The sequence below is a fragment of the Meriones unguiculatus genome, chromosome 6 (assembly GCF_030254825.1).
Source record: "Meriones unguiculatus strain TT.TT164.6M chromosome 6, Bangor_MerUng_6.1, whole genome shotgun sequence".
Classification (NCBI taxonomy): Eukaryota; Metazoa; Chordata; class Mammalia; order Rodentia; family Muridae; genus Meriones; species Meriones unguiculatus.
The window spans coordinates 74,535,831-74,551,257 of NC_083354.1; the positions used below are offsets into that span (position 1 = coordinate 74,535,831).

The window sequence follows — 15,427 nt, forward strand, 5'->3', positions numbered from 1 at the left end:
TGTGGTCAGAGTTACTCCTTTCAAGCCAGTTTCTGTTCATCCCAGTCCTCAGAGCTCACGACTGCATCGCACTTTCCTCAGACTTCCCTATGGTAATGGCGTCATGATTTCGGTCTTCAGTGGACTCTGATATAACATGTAAAACCTTTCTGATTACAAAAGTCTTGACATATCAGATAAGCAGAGAGATCACATCCCCCAGAGGGAGGGTGTGCTATTGTTTTGATGACAAGATACTTTATTTAATTATAAAAATTATGTATGTGAATGGGTGTTTTGTCTGTATGTACATCAATGTGGAGCCTCCATGAGACTGCTGAGAATTGAACCTGAGTTTTCTGGGAGATCTGCCAGTGTTCCTAACTGCTGAGCCTCCAGCCCTAGCTTACTTAAGTTTTATAGTTATTTTCTTATGTTCTCTTTGGCAGTTCTGGAGATTGTGCTTAGGGTCTCAAGAATACTCTGTAGGCACTTTGAACTACACCCCAACCCTAAAGTTTTACTTTAAGTATTAAAGTAACAAGCAATTATAAAACAAAAAAAATACAAAAAGGAGAAAAATAATAATCAAGAATGCCACCTTCCTCAGTCCTCAGAGATAACCAATGCTAATTATTTTTTATGTTCAACCTTTCCAAACCTTATTTCAGAACGCAAAAATAAAAAGCATATATATTTAAGGTGTTTAGGTGTTTTTATATACATTATGTGTTGGAATATGGTCTAAGGATGGGAGTCGTGTGAGAATTCTTGAGTGCTTATGAGAACACTCCAAGAAAACAAGTGTCTTGTGACGTCAGTGTCTTCAAAAGATGGAATTGTTCTTGGAATGTGTTTTTGTGCCCCTCCCAGATGTAGTGAATAGGAGCAGGTTTCCATCAGATTACGCATTGTTTGCTGCTATTCTATTACATGTTTTAAGTATCCTTTGTATGCCTCTCTACCAGCAGTTCTCAACCTTCCCAGTGCTGTGACCCTTCAGTACAGTTCCTCATGTTGTGGTGACCCCAACAATAAAATCATTTTTATTGCTACTTCATAACTATAATTTTGTTACTGTTATGAATCATAAATATTTATGTTTTCTGATGGTCTTGAGTAACTTCTGTGAAGGGGTTGTTTGACCTCCAAGGGGTCAGTACCCACAGGCTGAGAACTGGTGTTCACAGAAAAATGTTTTTGCTACAATGCAGCTTGTCCTTATGATTATATATAGCTTAAACTCATGAGAACTTTACTCAGTACTTTTTTTTTTCTTATCTATCAGAGTATAAATTGTCTGATGCTCTGAGTAAAATTGGCCAGTGCATGAGACTTTAGTCTACCTTATTTATTGGTTCTCTTCTTCCAGGTTCACTGCCTCTAGAGAGGCGAAAGTTATGAAATGACAAATAATTATCACAATCAAGTTTAAAATACCCAGAAATTCAGGGTATAAGATTAAAACCTGAAGAGATTATACCCTGAACAGAGTGGATTTCCAGAAAAGTTATAAAGCTATCATAACATATGTAACTCCCCAGAGCCTCTAGAACAAAAGCATCTCTAAGCCCGTATTTTCCCTCATGTTGTCAAAGGAGAGATGGCATTAGCTAGCATGGCCACACCAAGGCTGGTGAACACATAAAAGCCATGCAAAGACCAGAGCATCTCCTGGAAAGAGGCAGCTGCATCCTGTGGTGAAGTTGACTCATGCTTCATCATGTGTGGGACTAATTCAATACTATAACTGTTTCTAACCTCCATCAAATACTCCTTCCATGCTGTGCTTTTTACATAGATCAGTGTTCTTTCCCCAGCCCCTCCCTTCTGGCTGACCTTGGAAATGGAGGGTTTTCTGTATGAACGTGACTGAAGCTCTAATCTTTAAACATGACTATGTAAGGACTGCCAAGGCACTGTTCATCATAGTTCCATGGAGGTATTCAGGCTTTCAAACAGTTACCAGCCTGGCCATTCTTGTATATGCAATAGTTATGAAACAGTTTGATTTTGATTTAGGTCTAAAATAAGGACTAGTTATGTAACCCAGGGTGAATTCAACCTCTTGATCTCCCTGCCTCAGTCTCCTAAATGCTGGGATTATCCCATAGTCAGTTAATGTTAAATGTATTCAAATATTGGGTTTGTAGAACTGTCGGTAGCCTTCAGCTGCATCCTTCACTTCTGAATGACAGGAGAGAATGGCACTATCCATTTCCAGTGAATAATCAAGCATTTGCACTGAGGGTGTCTTTCTTTCATAGCATTCATCACTTTCATGTCTTCTTCATCCAGGAGCCAGCTGAGCATCCTGAGCCTGGTGAGTCTGGGCAGTCTCATCACACACTGACTCAGCGCCTTGACAGTGGTGGCCTGCACTTGGATTCGTTCTGGGATATGCCTGGAAATGTTCAGCTCTTGCAAGTTTGGCAGGTTGTTGAGGGCTTGAAAGAAGTGTCTATATCCTTCCTCTGTAATTTTGTGATTCATTGAAATGTCTAAGTTCTCAAGGTTTTGGAAGCCTCTGCTGGTTGCTCCCTTGGCTGGAAAGAAAGCAGACAAAATATTCATGAAGACACAATGCTATGAAGACTTGAGTAAAGCTTACAAAGTTATTTGTAACTAACCTCACACCCACCACCAATGAAAATTGCTAATCATATTTTTTTCCAAGACCAGGTCCCACTACACTGCCCTGGGTGTCCTAGAACTCACTTATTTAGCTGAGACCGGTCTAGAACTCACATCTGCCTTCTTCTGCCTTTTGACAGCTGGGATTAAAGGAAATACCACAATGTTTGGCTTTAAATGTGTTTTAAAGATATTTCTTTGAAAGCCCTGAACAGCTGAGAAGTTGATAAGGAACCACCTGGCCAAACTGCAAGGAAGAAGAAGAAATCAGAAGTCAAGAATAGAGCATTTTAGCTGTCTGGGCAATGAGGACTTCTGTTCTGGTTTCAAAGGATGACATACACCAAGGCAGGGCACATAGGAAGAGGTTATAGTACAAGGGACTGAGAAATTGTGGCAACAGTGCCTCCCCTTTTGCAGAGAAGGGTAGGTGCTATTCCAAAAAGCTTGTCTTTTCCTTGTGTCTGTGCTCCAGTGTGCCCAAATGACTCCCTGGTTCCTTAGAGCTCTGGAGGAAATTGGGGCAGGCCAGAGTAAGTTCTTAACCCAAGTCTATGACTGGAAGTGGGGTTTTTGCTAGCAGTGTTTTTTGCTTCAGTTTTAATTGTCACAACCGTGTCCCCTAATTTGAGCAAGTGTTAGGTTTGATTTCACCAAGAATCATGCTATAGCTTGACTTTAAAGACAGAAGCCCTAATGTGTCAGCTGTGCCCTAAGTAGGGCTGTTCAGTGATAGTTGGGATATTTCTCATTGCTTTGAATGATGGGCTTTTCTCAAGAGGGAGAAGGTCAGAGGTTATTGCTTCAAAATGTAAGATTCTGGGTCTGAGACCTAATGTAAGAGAAAGGAATGAGGCAAAATATTGATTTATAATAAACAGAGATGAATGAGGCTATACAAAGCTGGGCCCAGCAGCAAATGCCTGTATTCCCCATGCTCTGGAAGGCAGGGGCAGGCAGATCACTGTGAGTTCAAGACCTGCCTGGTCTACAAAGCAAGTCCAGGAGAGCCAAGGCTACACAGAGAAACCCTGTCTTGGAAAACACAAAAAACAAAAGAAAACAAAACAAAACAAACAAACAAACAAAAAAAAAACAGAGAAAGAAAGAAGCCATCAAAGCTAATGTTGCCCAGATTTCCTCTGAAGGGGAGAGAAATGAAACTCTTAAGAAAATCATAAATTACTACCCTCCCTCCTTGTTTTTGAGACAAAGTCTTATGTGTACATGTAATATACACACTGTATAGGTGGGCATGATGCCTGGGAAAGCCAGAAGAAGGCATCGGTTGTCTTTATCATATTACATCATTTCCCTTGAGGCAGAGGTTTGTCCCTATACCTGAGCCTTGCATTTACTCAACTAGGCTAAAAGCCAGCAGTCTCCAGAGTCCTATATCTGGTTCTCATGGTTATAGAGCAATCACTCTTAATCTCGGAGCTATTTCTCCAGCCCAAACCTGATGTCTTAATTCTCCTCCTCAGCCTGTGAGTGCTGCAATTCTAAGGCTGTACTACCACCATGCCTGGCTAAATTACCTTTATTTTATTCTATTCTATTTATTCATTTTTTAGACAGCCTCTTACTATGTGGCTCTGGCTGGCCTGGAACTCACAGAGCAGACCAGGCTGGTCTTCATTTTACAGAGAGTGGTCTGCCTTCCTTATACCTTCGGGGAGAGCTGAGATTTCAGGCACATGCCAACACACCTGGTTAAATCACCACTTTAAATATTGGAAAAGTACTTTTTGGAAAAGACAGTCGCTGTGACAGTCCTAAGAGATACCTGTATGTAGACACCTAGATGTCTATATATGTATATAGATCCTTGTGTGTTTATGGAATAACAAACTATGAGTTTGCACACATATTTCCAATTTGTGGTTCTTTCTTTTTGACATTTGAAAAACAACTTAAATTACATTTGGCAGCGGCCAAGCCTCTTCTGGGAATGGTGCGTGAGTGTGATGCTGGCGGCTCCCCTTATTACAAGGCCTGAGGACTTGGGTCTCCACATGACAAGGACCTGAGAGGATATTAGTGCAGAATCTCCTGGCCTTTTCCAAGGGAATGCTTGGTTCACTTTTGCCTTGCATTTGCAAGGCTCAGATCAGGCTATTCTGGTTTGTCTCTGAGGATTGTGGGAGTTTGTTAATGATGATGTGGTTGAGCCAATGTGAGGGCCTGATCTAGGTACATCAGCTATTGTCTGGATGTTCTCTCCACATAGAAACTTGGTTCTGACAACAATTTGCCCACCGACCTGTTCCAAACAATAGCTATGTGATTATCAGAAAGTTAGGAAGGTCTTGATGGATCTCTAGTTCCAAGATGAAATAGGAACACTCAGAGGCAAGCCAAGCAAGGGTGAGGAATTGATTCAGGTTGCTGATTTGCAGAAAGCCCAAGTAAGGGTGGCCTGAGCTGTCTCAGTGTCAGAGTGTGTGAACTGCATCCCTTGATGCAAGTCTTCATTCACCGACTGCACACTTCCTCCTTCAGGTTCTGAACCCACTGGCACTGCACTCCAGCATGTACCTATATGTATTTTGTGTGTGTGTGTGTGTACATACTTGAGAGTGCATATGTGCATGTACTTTGGCATACATGTAGCATAGTATGGGTTTAGGGGTTTAGAGATCAGAGGACAGCTTTTGGAAGTAGGCTCTTTTCCTTTCCATCATTTGGGCCCCAGAGATCCAACTCAGGTCATCAGCCTTGGTGCCAGGCCTTTTACTTGCTGAGCCATCTCCGGCCTTTTTCCTGAAAAAGCTATAATTTTGGCTGACCTCTGTGAGGGAAATCCTGAAATTCACTTTGTGACTGTTTGTGTGTATGTGTGTGCACTCATCTTTAAAAAAGGAAATATAATCCACTCCATTAAGGCTTCATTAACAAGCTGGGCACAGGAATTCAAAGTGTTGCTTCCTTAGCCTGACCAGCATTCTGCTTTAATACTTGTAATTTTCTTTTCCAGCAGTGGGGAAACTTGATGCTCGCAGTGTGAGTTTTACACAGTCAACCTGAGACAGTAGCCTTGAGAGTGCCTGATGTTGTCCCTGCTGCTTTACCAGCACCTCCAAGGCCAAAGCAAACACATGAGGCAGCTGCCTCTGCAGAAGGGAAGAGAAAGGGGGGGGATCACCTCTCCTACAAAAGTCTGGGAAGCACTGTGAAGACAGAGCTCTGCACCCCGTATCGCCATTGCCTCCATTTTCCCCATTAGTGCTTCCCATGAAACCATATTATTTTTCTAAACTTTCTTTTGTTTGTTTGTTTTTCAAGACAGGGCTTCCCTATGTAGCCCTGGCTGTCCAGGATCTCACTCTGTAGAATAGTTGGCCTCTAACTCAGAAATCCACGTGCCTCTGCCTCCCAAGTGGTGGAATTAAAGGGATGCATCACCACCACCTGGCCTTCTAACATTTTTTTAACTAAAAAAAAAAAAAGTATATAAATTGTCTATACTCATCATTGTGCTCAGTATGGTTTATCACAGATTAATTTTCTTAACATAAATAGAAGTTTTTGTGTAGATTCTGAAACCTTTGAAACAGAACAGGTAGAGCACATCTAGAATGGGTGTCCAACAATAGAGGTACACAGTGCCACCATGACCAACTTCTATCCTAAGGTGTCAGTGAGTCTGAGAGTATTGCATTTAATGAGTTTAAGCATGAGGATGCATGAGAGCAATAGTATCTGGCGGTGAGACTAAGTATCACCATGGTGTCCTCCAAAGGACCAACATGGCTGGTGCATGACCTATAAGCACATTCCACAAACCACAGGTTCAATTTTTTTTTAAAGTGTCTGAGCTAAACATATCCAGACGTTTCCCCCTCTTCCTTACTTTAAGAACAACACACTCTGAAAGGCTCTGCCCTGCAGACTATCAAAGCAGATGCTGAGACTTATGGCCAAACTTTGGGCAGAGTGCATGGATTATTATGAAAGAAGTAGGAAAGAGTAAAATCTGGAGAGGACAGGAACTCCACAAGGAGAGCAACAGAACCAGAAAATCTGAACACAGATTTTCAAGTACCATGCATGGAGATAACCTAGAACCCCTGCACAGATGTAGCCCATGGCTGTTCAGTGTCCAAGTGGGTTCCATAGTAATGGGAACAGGGACTGCTTCTGACATGAACTGATTGGCCTGATCTTTGATCACCTCCCCCTGAGTGGGAAGCACCCTTACCAGGCCACAGAAGAAGACAATGCAGCCAGTCCTGATGAGACCTAACAGACTAGGATCAGAAGGAAGAAAAAGAAACCCTCCCCTACCAGTGAACTTGGGAAGGGGCATGCTTGGAGAAGGGGAAGTAAGGGAGGAATTGGGAGGGGAGGAGGGAGGGAACTAGAGGGGGATACAAAGTAAATAAAGTGTAATTAAAAATAAAATAAAATTAAAATGAAAAAAAGGAAAACACAATGTAACATTTTTTTTACATGGCATTATGCATTGTAAGCAATGGAAAAGTTACTTAAAGTATATGAATGTGTGTGGGGTCATGGGAAAACACTGCACCATTTTGTATCATAGAGTAGAGGACGTTCTAGTGTTTACAGCAGCAGCACCTCCTGGACCTAACTGTCATGGAAGTAAAGGAACAACTGTACACACCTTGATTTGTTGTGAGTTCACTGCAGGAGGAGGAAGAGGAGGAGAAGGAGGAAGAGGGGGAGGAAAATAATAAATTAAGAAACGCTTCTATAAACTTACCAAACTTTTCTGATGTTTTCTTTTTTTTTTTTTCAATGCAGTTTATTCAGGAACATTGAACAATCCTCGGACCCCGGGGAAAGCCAGCCCACAGCTTAAATAGCCTCTGGGTAGCCAACCCAGGCTTGCCACGGGGGCAATGCAGATAGGTCCACATACATGGAAGCAAGCCAGATCCTCAACCTTAGCCAAATGTGGAGTTGTTCGTGACAGAGAGCACTCACCATCGGGAAGGTGGAAGGCGGAAACCAGCTCCATCTTTAAGGCATAGCATTCCGCAGCTCTCTACAGTTCCCCCTTTTTGTTTTAGACGCATCAAGCAAGAGTAGAGGTCTGATCTCTGATATTAGAAATAAATTGGGACTTTGTACTGATGTTCATTTAGGTGTCATCCACCCAAAGAGCATCAGACCCGTCCAATACCTTTTTCTCAGAGGCGGGACCTGGGGCATCAACCCGCATGCAATCAGACATGCTCTTCTCTGGGTCCAAAGCGGCTGACCCTGAGTGCAGTGCTTAGCCTCGCATCCTGAGCATATCATTTTAGCTTTTTATGGTATCCAACCATGCTTGGGGAGAATGTCCTGCTTCAATGGCTGTAAAGGCCTGAATGATCATGGCTGCATCACACTGTTGTGAGACTCTAATCTTGCATATATACCACAGGCAAACCAAGGAGACCAACACCAGAAGGCCTGCTAACACTCCCATGCCCGCCCATTCCTTCAGATGATTCATGGCTGCATCAATCCATGTTGATAATCCTGTGGCTAGTCCTGCGTCCACTCTGGTAGAATTTACTGTGACAATGGCCACTCTCAGCTGCTCCATCGTAGTATCGAATTCTCCAGTCCAATTACCTAAAATATAGCTCGACAAATCTGATGTTTTCTTATCTGGAAATTTTTGGCAATTAAGATCTAATGTCTTCAGAGAAACAAAATTTGGCAATATGTTGACTATGAAAGGAAAAATAAAATTTATTTGGGTCAAACACATTACCTATGACTCAGAGCAGTACTGTTGAGATAAGGAGTATCTAAAAAGTGATGAAAGGTGATATAATATTCAGAATTACTATGACTAAATCCAAGCACCATCCTTACCTAGTCTGGAGAGATCAGACTCCATAGAAGTTTGGATGGATAACTTCTCCATGTGGTGGAGGTTTGGGAACTCTCCAGGAAGGACTGAAAGCACATCTGCTTTGCCATCTAGTCTCACAGACAGTTCTTTCAGGCCGGGGAACTTGTTCAAGTTAGCAAAGAGTTGATCTGGAAAGCAGCACATAGTTCTCATCACTCAAGGTCCCCAGTGGAAGTTCTCAAGTGTGCTGCAACCTTCAGCCATTTTCATGCTTTCAAGATGAAGTTTATTAGACTTCCTAACACCAGTCTAGGAAGCACATCCAGGAAGATACTGTCAGCTATAGTATCTGCTGATCATAAACTACAGGGAAAGCTCCATACTGGTCTCTAAACTTACGAAATAAATAAAGCTTCTCTCCATCCAACAGCATGGGAACGTCTGACTTTGCGCATGCGAAAAGGGTGCAGTTGGACTCTCACTTCCAATTCATGAAAGCTAACTCAAAGTGAACTAATGACAACTATAACAACTAACACTAGAACTCTTAGAAGAGAACAAGTAATTTTCACAACCTTGGGTTTCACCATGGATCCTTAAATATGACTTACTGACTTACTAGAATATATTTACGATGAAGCAGATGAAAGGGAAAAATAAGACTAAATGAGATTTGCACCATGTGGGTGGGGAAGTATAATGAAGAAGCCACCATGAAACACAGCAGGGAATTTCCTCAGCAGGTTAAACACGAAGAAGGTGTGGTGGCTCACAGATATGACCTCAGTGGCTGGGAGACTGAAAAAAGGGGGTTACCATAGCTCAAGGCTAGCCTGTGTTGTATGGTAAGTCCCAGGGAAGCCTAGCCTGTAGAAGGGATCTGTCTCAGAACACTGAGCCTCTGTCTCAAATGCCATATGAGCAGGAAATTCCTAAACAAGAGGGGTGTATGGCACAGGAATACGGCTCAGTGAGAAAAAGGACTTGTACCAAGCCTGCCAACCTCATTTTGATCCCTAAGAGCCACAGGCTGGATGGAAGGGAAAAATGGCTTTCCTGAGGTTGTCTCTGCCCCCCTATATGCATGCTCTGACACGGTTCCGTGCCCATGCACACATCTGCAAACACACACACACACACACAGTAAAAAACAAAAAAACATTCAGATATAGACAAGAAAAGCATTCCTAAGCATGTAACACACAGCTAAAGACAAGAACTAGACTAGTTATGATTATAAAATTAAAAAAAAAAAAAAAAAAAAAACGAACATTTACAGGACTATCAAAACTTCTAAGTAATGATAAACAAATTTAATGAAAGTCAGGTGAAGCCTGTACTGAAAATAACCAAGTATTACCTAATGTTAAACACAACTAATAGGAGATATTTTTCCTAGTTGGTTTCTGTCAACTTGAAACAGGCTAGAGTTATTAGGGAAGAGAGAAAAAATTGGAAAAAAAATCCCCTAAATTAATGATTGATGAGCAAGGGGCCAACTCAGGGGGGATGGTGGTGCTGCTCTGGGTAGGTGGTCAAGAGTTGAAGAAGAAGGCAGATATGTAAGCAGCCATGGAAAGGAAGCCAGAGTCCTCCCTGGTCTCACCTGTTCCTGCCTCCAGGTTCCTGCTTTCATTCCCTCTGCGACATCCTTCAGGGGTGAACTGTGCTAGCCAGGAGGTGTAAGACTTTCCAAGCAAACGGACCCAAGAAGCAAGCAGGAGTAGCCATTCTAATATCTGATAAAATAGACTTTCAACCAAAATTAATCAAAAGAGATGGGGAAGGACACTTCATACTCATCAAGGGAAAATTCCACCAGGAAGACATCACAATCCTGAACATCTATGCCCCAAATACAAGGGCACCCACATTTGTGAAAGAAACATTGATAAAATTTAAAGCACATATAGATCCACACACATTAATAGTGGGAGACTTCAACACCCCACTCTCAACAAAGGACAGGTCAACCAAACAGAAATTAAACAAAGAAACAATGTCTCTGACAGAAGTCATGAATCAAATGGACCTAACAGACATTTACAGAACTTTACACCCAAACACAAAAGAATTTACCTTCTTCTCAGCACCTCATGGAACCTTCTCCAAAACAGACCACATAGTGGGTCACAAAGCGAGCCTCAACAGATACAAGAAGATTGAAATAATCCCATGTATCTTGTTGATCACCATGGAATAAAGCTGGACCTCAACAATAACAGAAATAACAAAAAAAAGCCTACACACACATGGAAACTGAACAACTTGTTACTAAATGACAGCTGGGTCAGGGAAGAAATAAAGAAAGAAATTAAAGTCTTTCTAGAAATCAATGAAAATGAAGACACAACATACCCGAACTTGTGGGACACAATGAAAGCAGTGCTAAGAGGAAAGTTCATAGCACTAAGTGCCTTCAAGAAGAAATTCGAGACAGCTCATTCAAGCACCCTAATGGCTCACTTAAAAACCCTAGAAAAAGAAGAAGCAGAAACACCAAGAAGGAGTAGACGGCTGGAAATAATCAAACTCAGGGCTGAAATCAATCAATTGGAAACAAATAAAACAATTCAAAGAATCAATGAAACCAAGAGCTGGTTCTTTGAGAAAATCAACAAGATCGACAAACCCTTAGCCAGGCTAACTAAAAGGCAGAGAGACACCACCCAAATCAACAAAATCAGAAATGAAAAGGGGGATATAACTACAGACACTGAGGAAATCCAAACAATCATTAGGACTTACTTCAAAAGTCTATATGCCACAAAATTTGAAAATCTAAATGAAATGGACAATTTTCTTGATCGATTTGACTTACCAAAGCTGAACCAGGACCAGGTAAATCAACTACATAGACCTATATCCCCCAAAGAAATAGAAGCGGTCATCAAAAGTCTCCCATCCAAAAAAAGCCCAGGACCAGATGGCTTCAGCGGAGAATTCTACCAGACCTTCAAAGAAGAGCTAACACCAATTCTCTTCAAACTATTCCACAAAATAGAAACAGAAGGAATATTACCAAATTCATTCTATGAAGCCACAGTCACCTTGGTACCTAAACCTCACAAAGACTCAACAAAGAAAGAGAATTTCCGGCCAATCTCCCTTATGAACATTGATGCAAAAATACTTAATAAAATACTTGCAAACCGAATCCAAGAACACATCAAAGATATTATCCACTATGACCAAGTAGGCTTCATCCCAGGTATGCAGGGGTGGTTCAATATACGGAAATCCATCAATGTGATCCACCATATTAACAAACTGAAAGAAAAAAACCACATGATAATCTCCCTAGATACTGAAAAAGCATTTAACAAAATCCAACATCCATTCATGTTCAAAGTATTGGAGAGATCAGGGATACAAGGCACATATCTAAACATAGTAAAGGCGATATACAGCAAGCCTATAGCCAACATCAAACTGAATGGAGAGAAACTTAAAGCAATCCCACTGAAATCAGGGACAAGACAAGGCTGCCCACTCTCTCCATATCTCTTCAACATAGTGTTGGAAGTCCTTGCTAGAGCAATAAGACAGTTGAAGGAGATCAAGGGGATACAAATTGGAAAGGAAGAAGTCAAATTATCACTATTTGCAGATGATATGATAGTATACGTGAGTGACCCCAAAAATTCTACCAGGGAACTCCTACAGCTGATAAACACCTTCAGCAAAGTGGCAGGATACAAAATTAACTCAAAAAAATCAGTAGCCCTCCTGTATACAAAAGACAAAAGGGCTGAGAAAGAAATTAAGGAAACAACACCCTTCACAATAGCCACAAATGACATAAGGTACCTCGGAGTAACCCTAACCAAGGAAGTCAAAGACTTGTATGAAAAAAATTTCAAATCTCTGAAGAAAGAATTAGAAGAAGATATGAGAAGATGGAAAGATCTCCCATGCTCATGGCTTGGTAGGATTAACATAGTAAAAATGGCCATCTTACCAAAAGCAATTTACAGATTCAATGCAATGCCCATCAAATTACCAACACAATTCTTTACAGACCTGGAAAGGAAAATTCTCAACTTCATATGGAATAACAAGAAACCCAGAATTGCTAAAACAATCCTCTACAATAAAAGATCTTCTGGAGGTATCTCCATCCCTGATCTTAAGTTGTACTATAGAGCAAGAGTTTTAAAAACTGCATGGTACTGGCATAGAAACAGAATGGTGGATCAATGGAACCGAACAGCGGACCCAGAAATAAACCCACACACTTATGGACACCTGATCTTTGACAAAGACGCCAAAACCATACAATGGAAAAAAGATAGCATCTTCAACAAATGGTGCTGGTCTAATTGGATGTCTACATGGGGAAAAATGAAAATAGATCCATACTTGTCACCCTGCACAAAACTGAAGTCCAAGTGGATCAAAGACCTCAACCTAAAACCAGACACATTAAATCGGCTTGAAAAAAAAGTGGGAAATACCCTAGAACTCATTGGTACAGGGGAAAACTTCCTGAACAGAACACCAACAGCACAGGCTCTAAGAGCAACAACCAATAAATGGGACCTCATGAAACTGAAAAGCTTCTGTAAAGCAAAGGACACCGTCATCAAAACAAAGCGAACACCTACAGATTGGGAAAGAATCTTCACCAACCCTTTATCTGACAGAGGACTCATATCCAGTATATATAAAGAACTAAAGAAGCTGAAAAGCAGCAAACCAAGTAACCCACTTAAAAAATGGGGAACAGAGCTAAACAGAGAATTCTCTGTAGAGGAATACCGAATGGCAGAGAAGCAATTAAAGAAATGCTCAACCTCACTAGCCATTAGGGAAATGCAAATCAAAACAACCCTGAGATTTCACCTTACACCCATGAGAATGGCCAAGATCAAAATCTCAAGTGACAACACATGCTGGAGAGGTTGTGGAGAAAGGGGAACCCTTCTCCACTGCTGGTGGGAATGTAAACTTGTACAACCACTCTGGAAATCAATTTGGCGCTTTCTCAGACAACTAGGAATAGCACTTCCTCAAGATCCAGCCATACCACTACTGGGCATATATCCAAAAGAGGCTCAATTACACAAAAAGGACATTTGCTCAACCATGTTTGTAGCAGCTTTATTTGTAATAGCCAGAAGCTGGAAACAACCCAGATGCCCCTCAACTGAAGAATGGATGCAGAAATTGTGGTACATCTACACAATGGAATATTACTCAGCAATGAAAAATAAGGAAATCATGACATTTGCAGGTAAATGGTGGGATCTGGAAAGGATCATCCTGAGTGAGTTGTCCCAGAAGCAAAAAGACACACATGGTATCTACTCACTCATATAGACATACAACATAGGACAAACCCACTAAAACCTGTGCATCTAAAGAAACTAAGCAAGAGAGAGGACCCTAACTAAAACGCCCAATCCCCATCCAGAAAGGCAAAGAGGATGGACATCAGAAGAAGAAGAAAACAGGAAACAACCTAGGAACCTACCACAGAGGGCCTCTGGAAGTCTCTGCCCTTCAGACCATCAAAGCAGATGCTGAGCCTGATGGGCAACTGTTGGGCAGAAGAACGGAATTTTAGGTAAGAAGTGGGAAATAGTAAGAGCTGGAGAGGACAGGGTCTCCACAAGGAGAGCAACAGAAAAAGAAAATTTGAACATAGGGAACTTCCCAGAGACTCATACTCCAACCAAGGACTATTCATGGAGATAACCTAGAACCCCTGCACAGATGTAGCCCAGGGCAGTTCAGAGTCCAATTGGGTTACATAGTAATGTGAAGAGGGACTGCCTCTGACATAATCTGATTGGCCTGCTCTTTGATCACCTCCCTCTGGGGGGGGGAGCAGCCTTACCAGGCCACAGTAGAGGACAATACAGCCACTTTTGATGTGAACTGACAGACTAAGATCAGAAAGGAGAGGAGAACCTCCCCTATTAGTGGACTTGGGGAGTGGCATGCAAGCAGAGGGAGGAGGGAGGGTGGGATTGGGAGGAGAGGAGGGAGGGGCTTATGGGGGGATGCAGAATGAATAAAGTGTAATTGATGAAAAATTTAAGAAAAAAGGGAAAAAAATAATTTAAGAACCTTAAATGACTTTCAAAATTGGAGGAAAACATGGAGTTAGTCAATTGGCATGGAGCACGTCTCGCCCCTGGGGGCAATGGTCTCCTGAACCTACTCAGACCTCGGACACCACCACTGCTCGTTCTAGAACTGACGCCGGATGTTCCAATGAGGGGTTAAGGCTTCTCATAATATTTCCTATAAGCCCACACCTGTTTGTCTATATCCCCCATTTTTATTCATTATTAGCCAGATAGAGCCAAGTAATTGTGGTAATGATACTTGCTTTTTTGCCCAATGCTGGAATGCTAGTAAATTTAGGTATGCCCTGGTTATTCGCATGCCTCACTGGGTGCCTGTGCCCATTGATGCCCCTCACGCTATGACTCCCTTCAGACAGAAAAGGGATCTTGGAACTACAGCCACCATTGTTACTACGATCTCATTGACGGCTGTTGGAGCTACCACCAGGGCATTAGCCATGAGTCATACTGGGCAGACTGCTCAGACCCTGAATAATCATTAGGCAATGTAGCTCATGCCTTAGTTGTACATAAAGGAATTAATGCTCAACTAAAAGGAAGCTTGATGGTGTTCAATCAGAGGATTGACCTCTTGCAGGAGCAAATTGATACCCTATGGCAAATCGCTCAACCTGGCTGTCAATGAAAGTATGCTGGACTTTGTGTCACTAGCATACAACATGAGAATTTTTCCTGTGTTGCAAATCTGTCTAAACAATTGTCGAGCTATATTTTAGGTAATTGGACTGGAGAATTCGATACTACGATGGAGCAGCTGAGAGTGGCCATTGTCACAGTAAATTCTACCAGAGTGGACGCAGGACTAGCCACAGGATTATCAACATGGATTGCTGCAGCCATGAATCATCTGAAGGAATGGGCGGGCATGGGAGTGTTAGCAGGCCTTCTGGTGTTGGTCTCCTTG

General features: G+C 41.9%; 1 protein-coding gene across 1 annotated transcript in view; it reads right to left on the reverse strand.

Annotated features, from left to right (window-relative positions):
- Nucleotides 1-1,315: 1,315 nt before the first annotated feature.
- The window catches only part of LOC132654711 (baculoviral IAP repeat-containing protein 1b-like), a 48,203-nt gene continuing 34,091 nt past the window's right edge, over nt 1,316-15,427 (reverse strand). Inside the window, exons 7-8 of the mRNA XM_060385630.1 lie at nt 8,446-8,613; nt 1,316-2,525 (exon numbers count right to left, since the gene is read on the reverse strand). Coding sequence (XP_060241613.1) covers nt 2,161-2,525; nt 8,446-8,613 — 533 coding nt within the window. The 3' untranslated portion in view covers nt 1,316-2,160. The remainder of the gene's footprint in view (nt 2,526-8,445; nt 8,614-15,427) is intronic.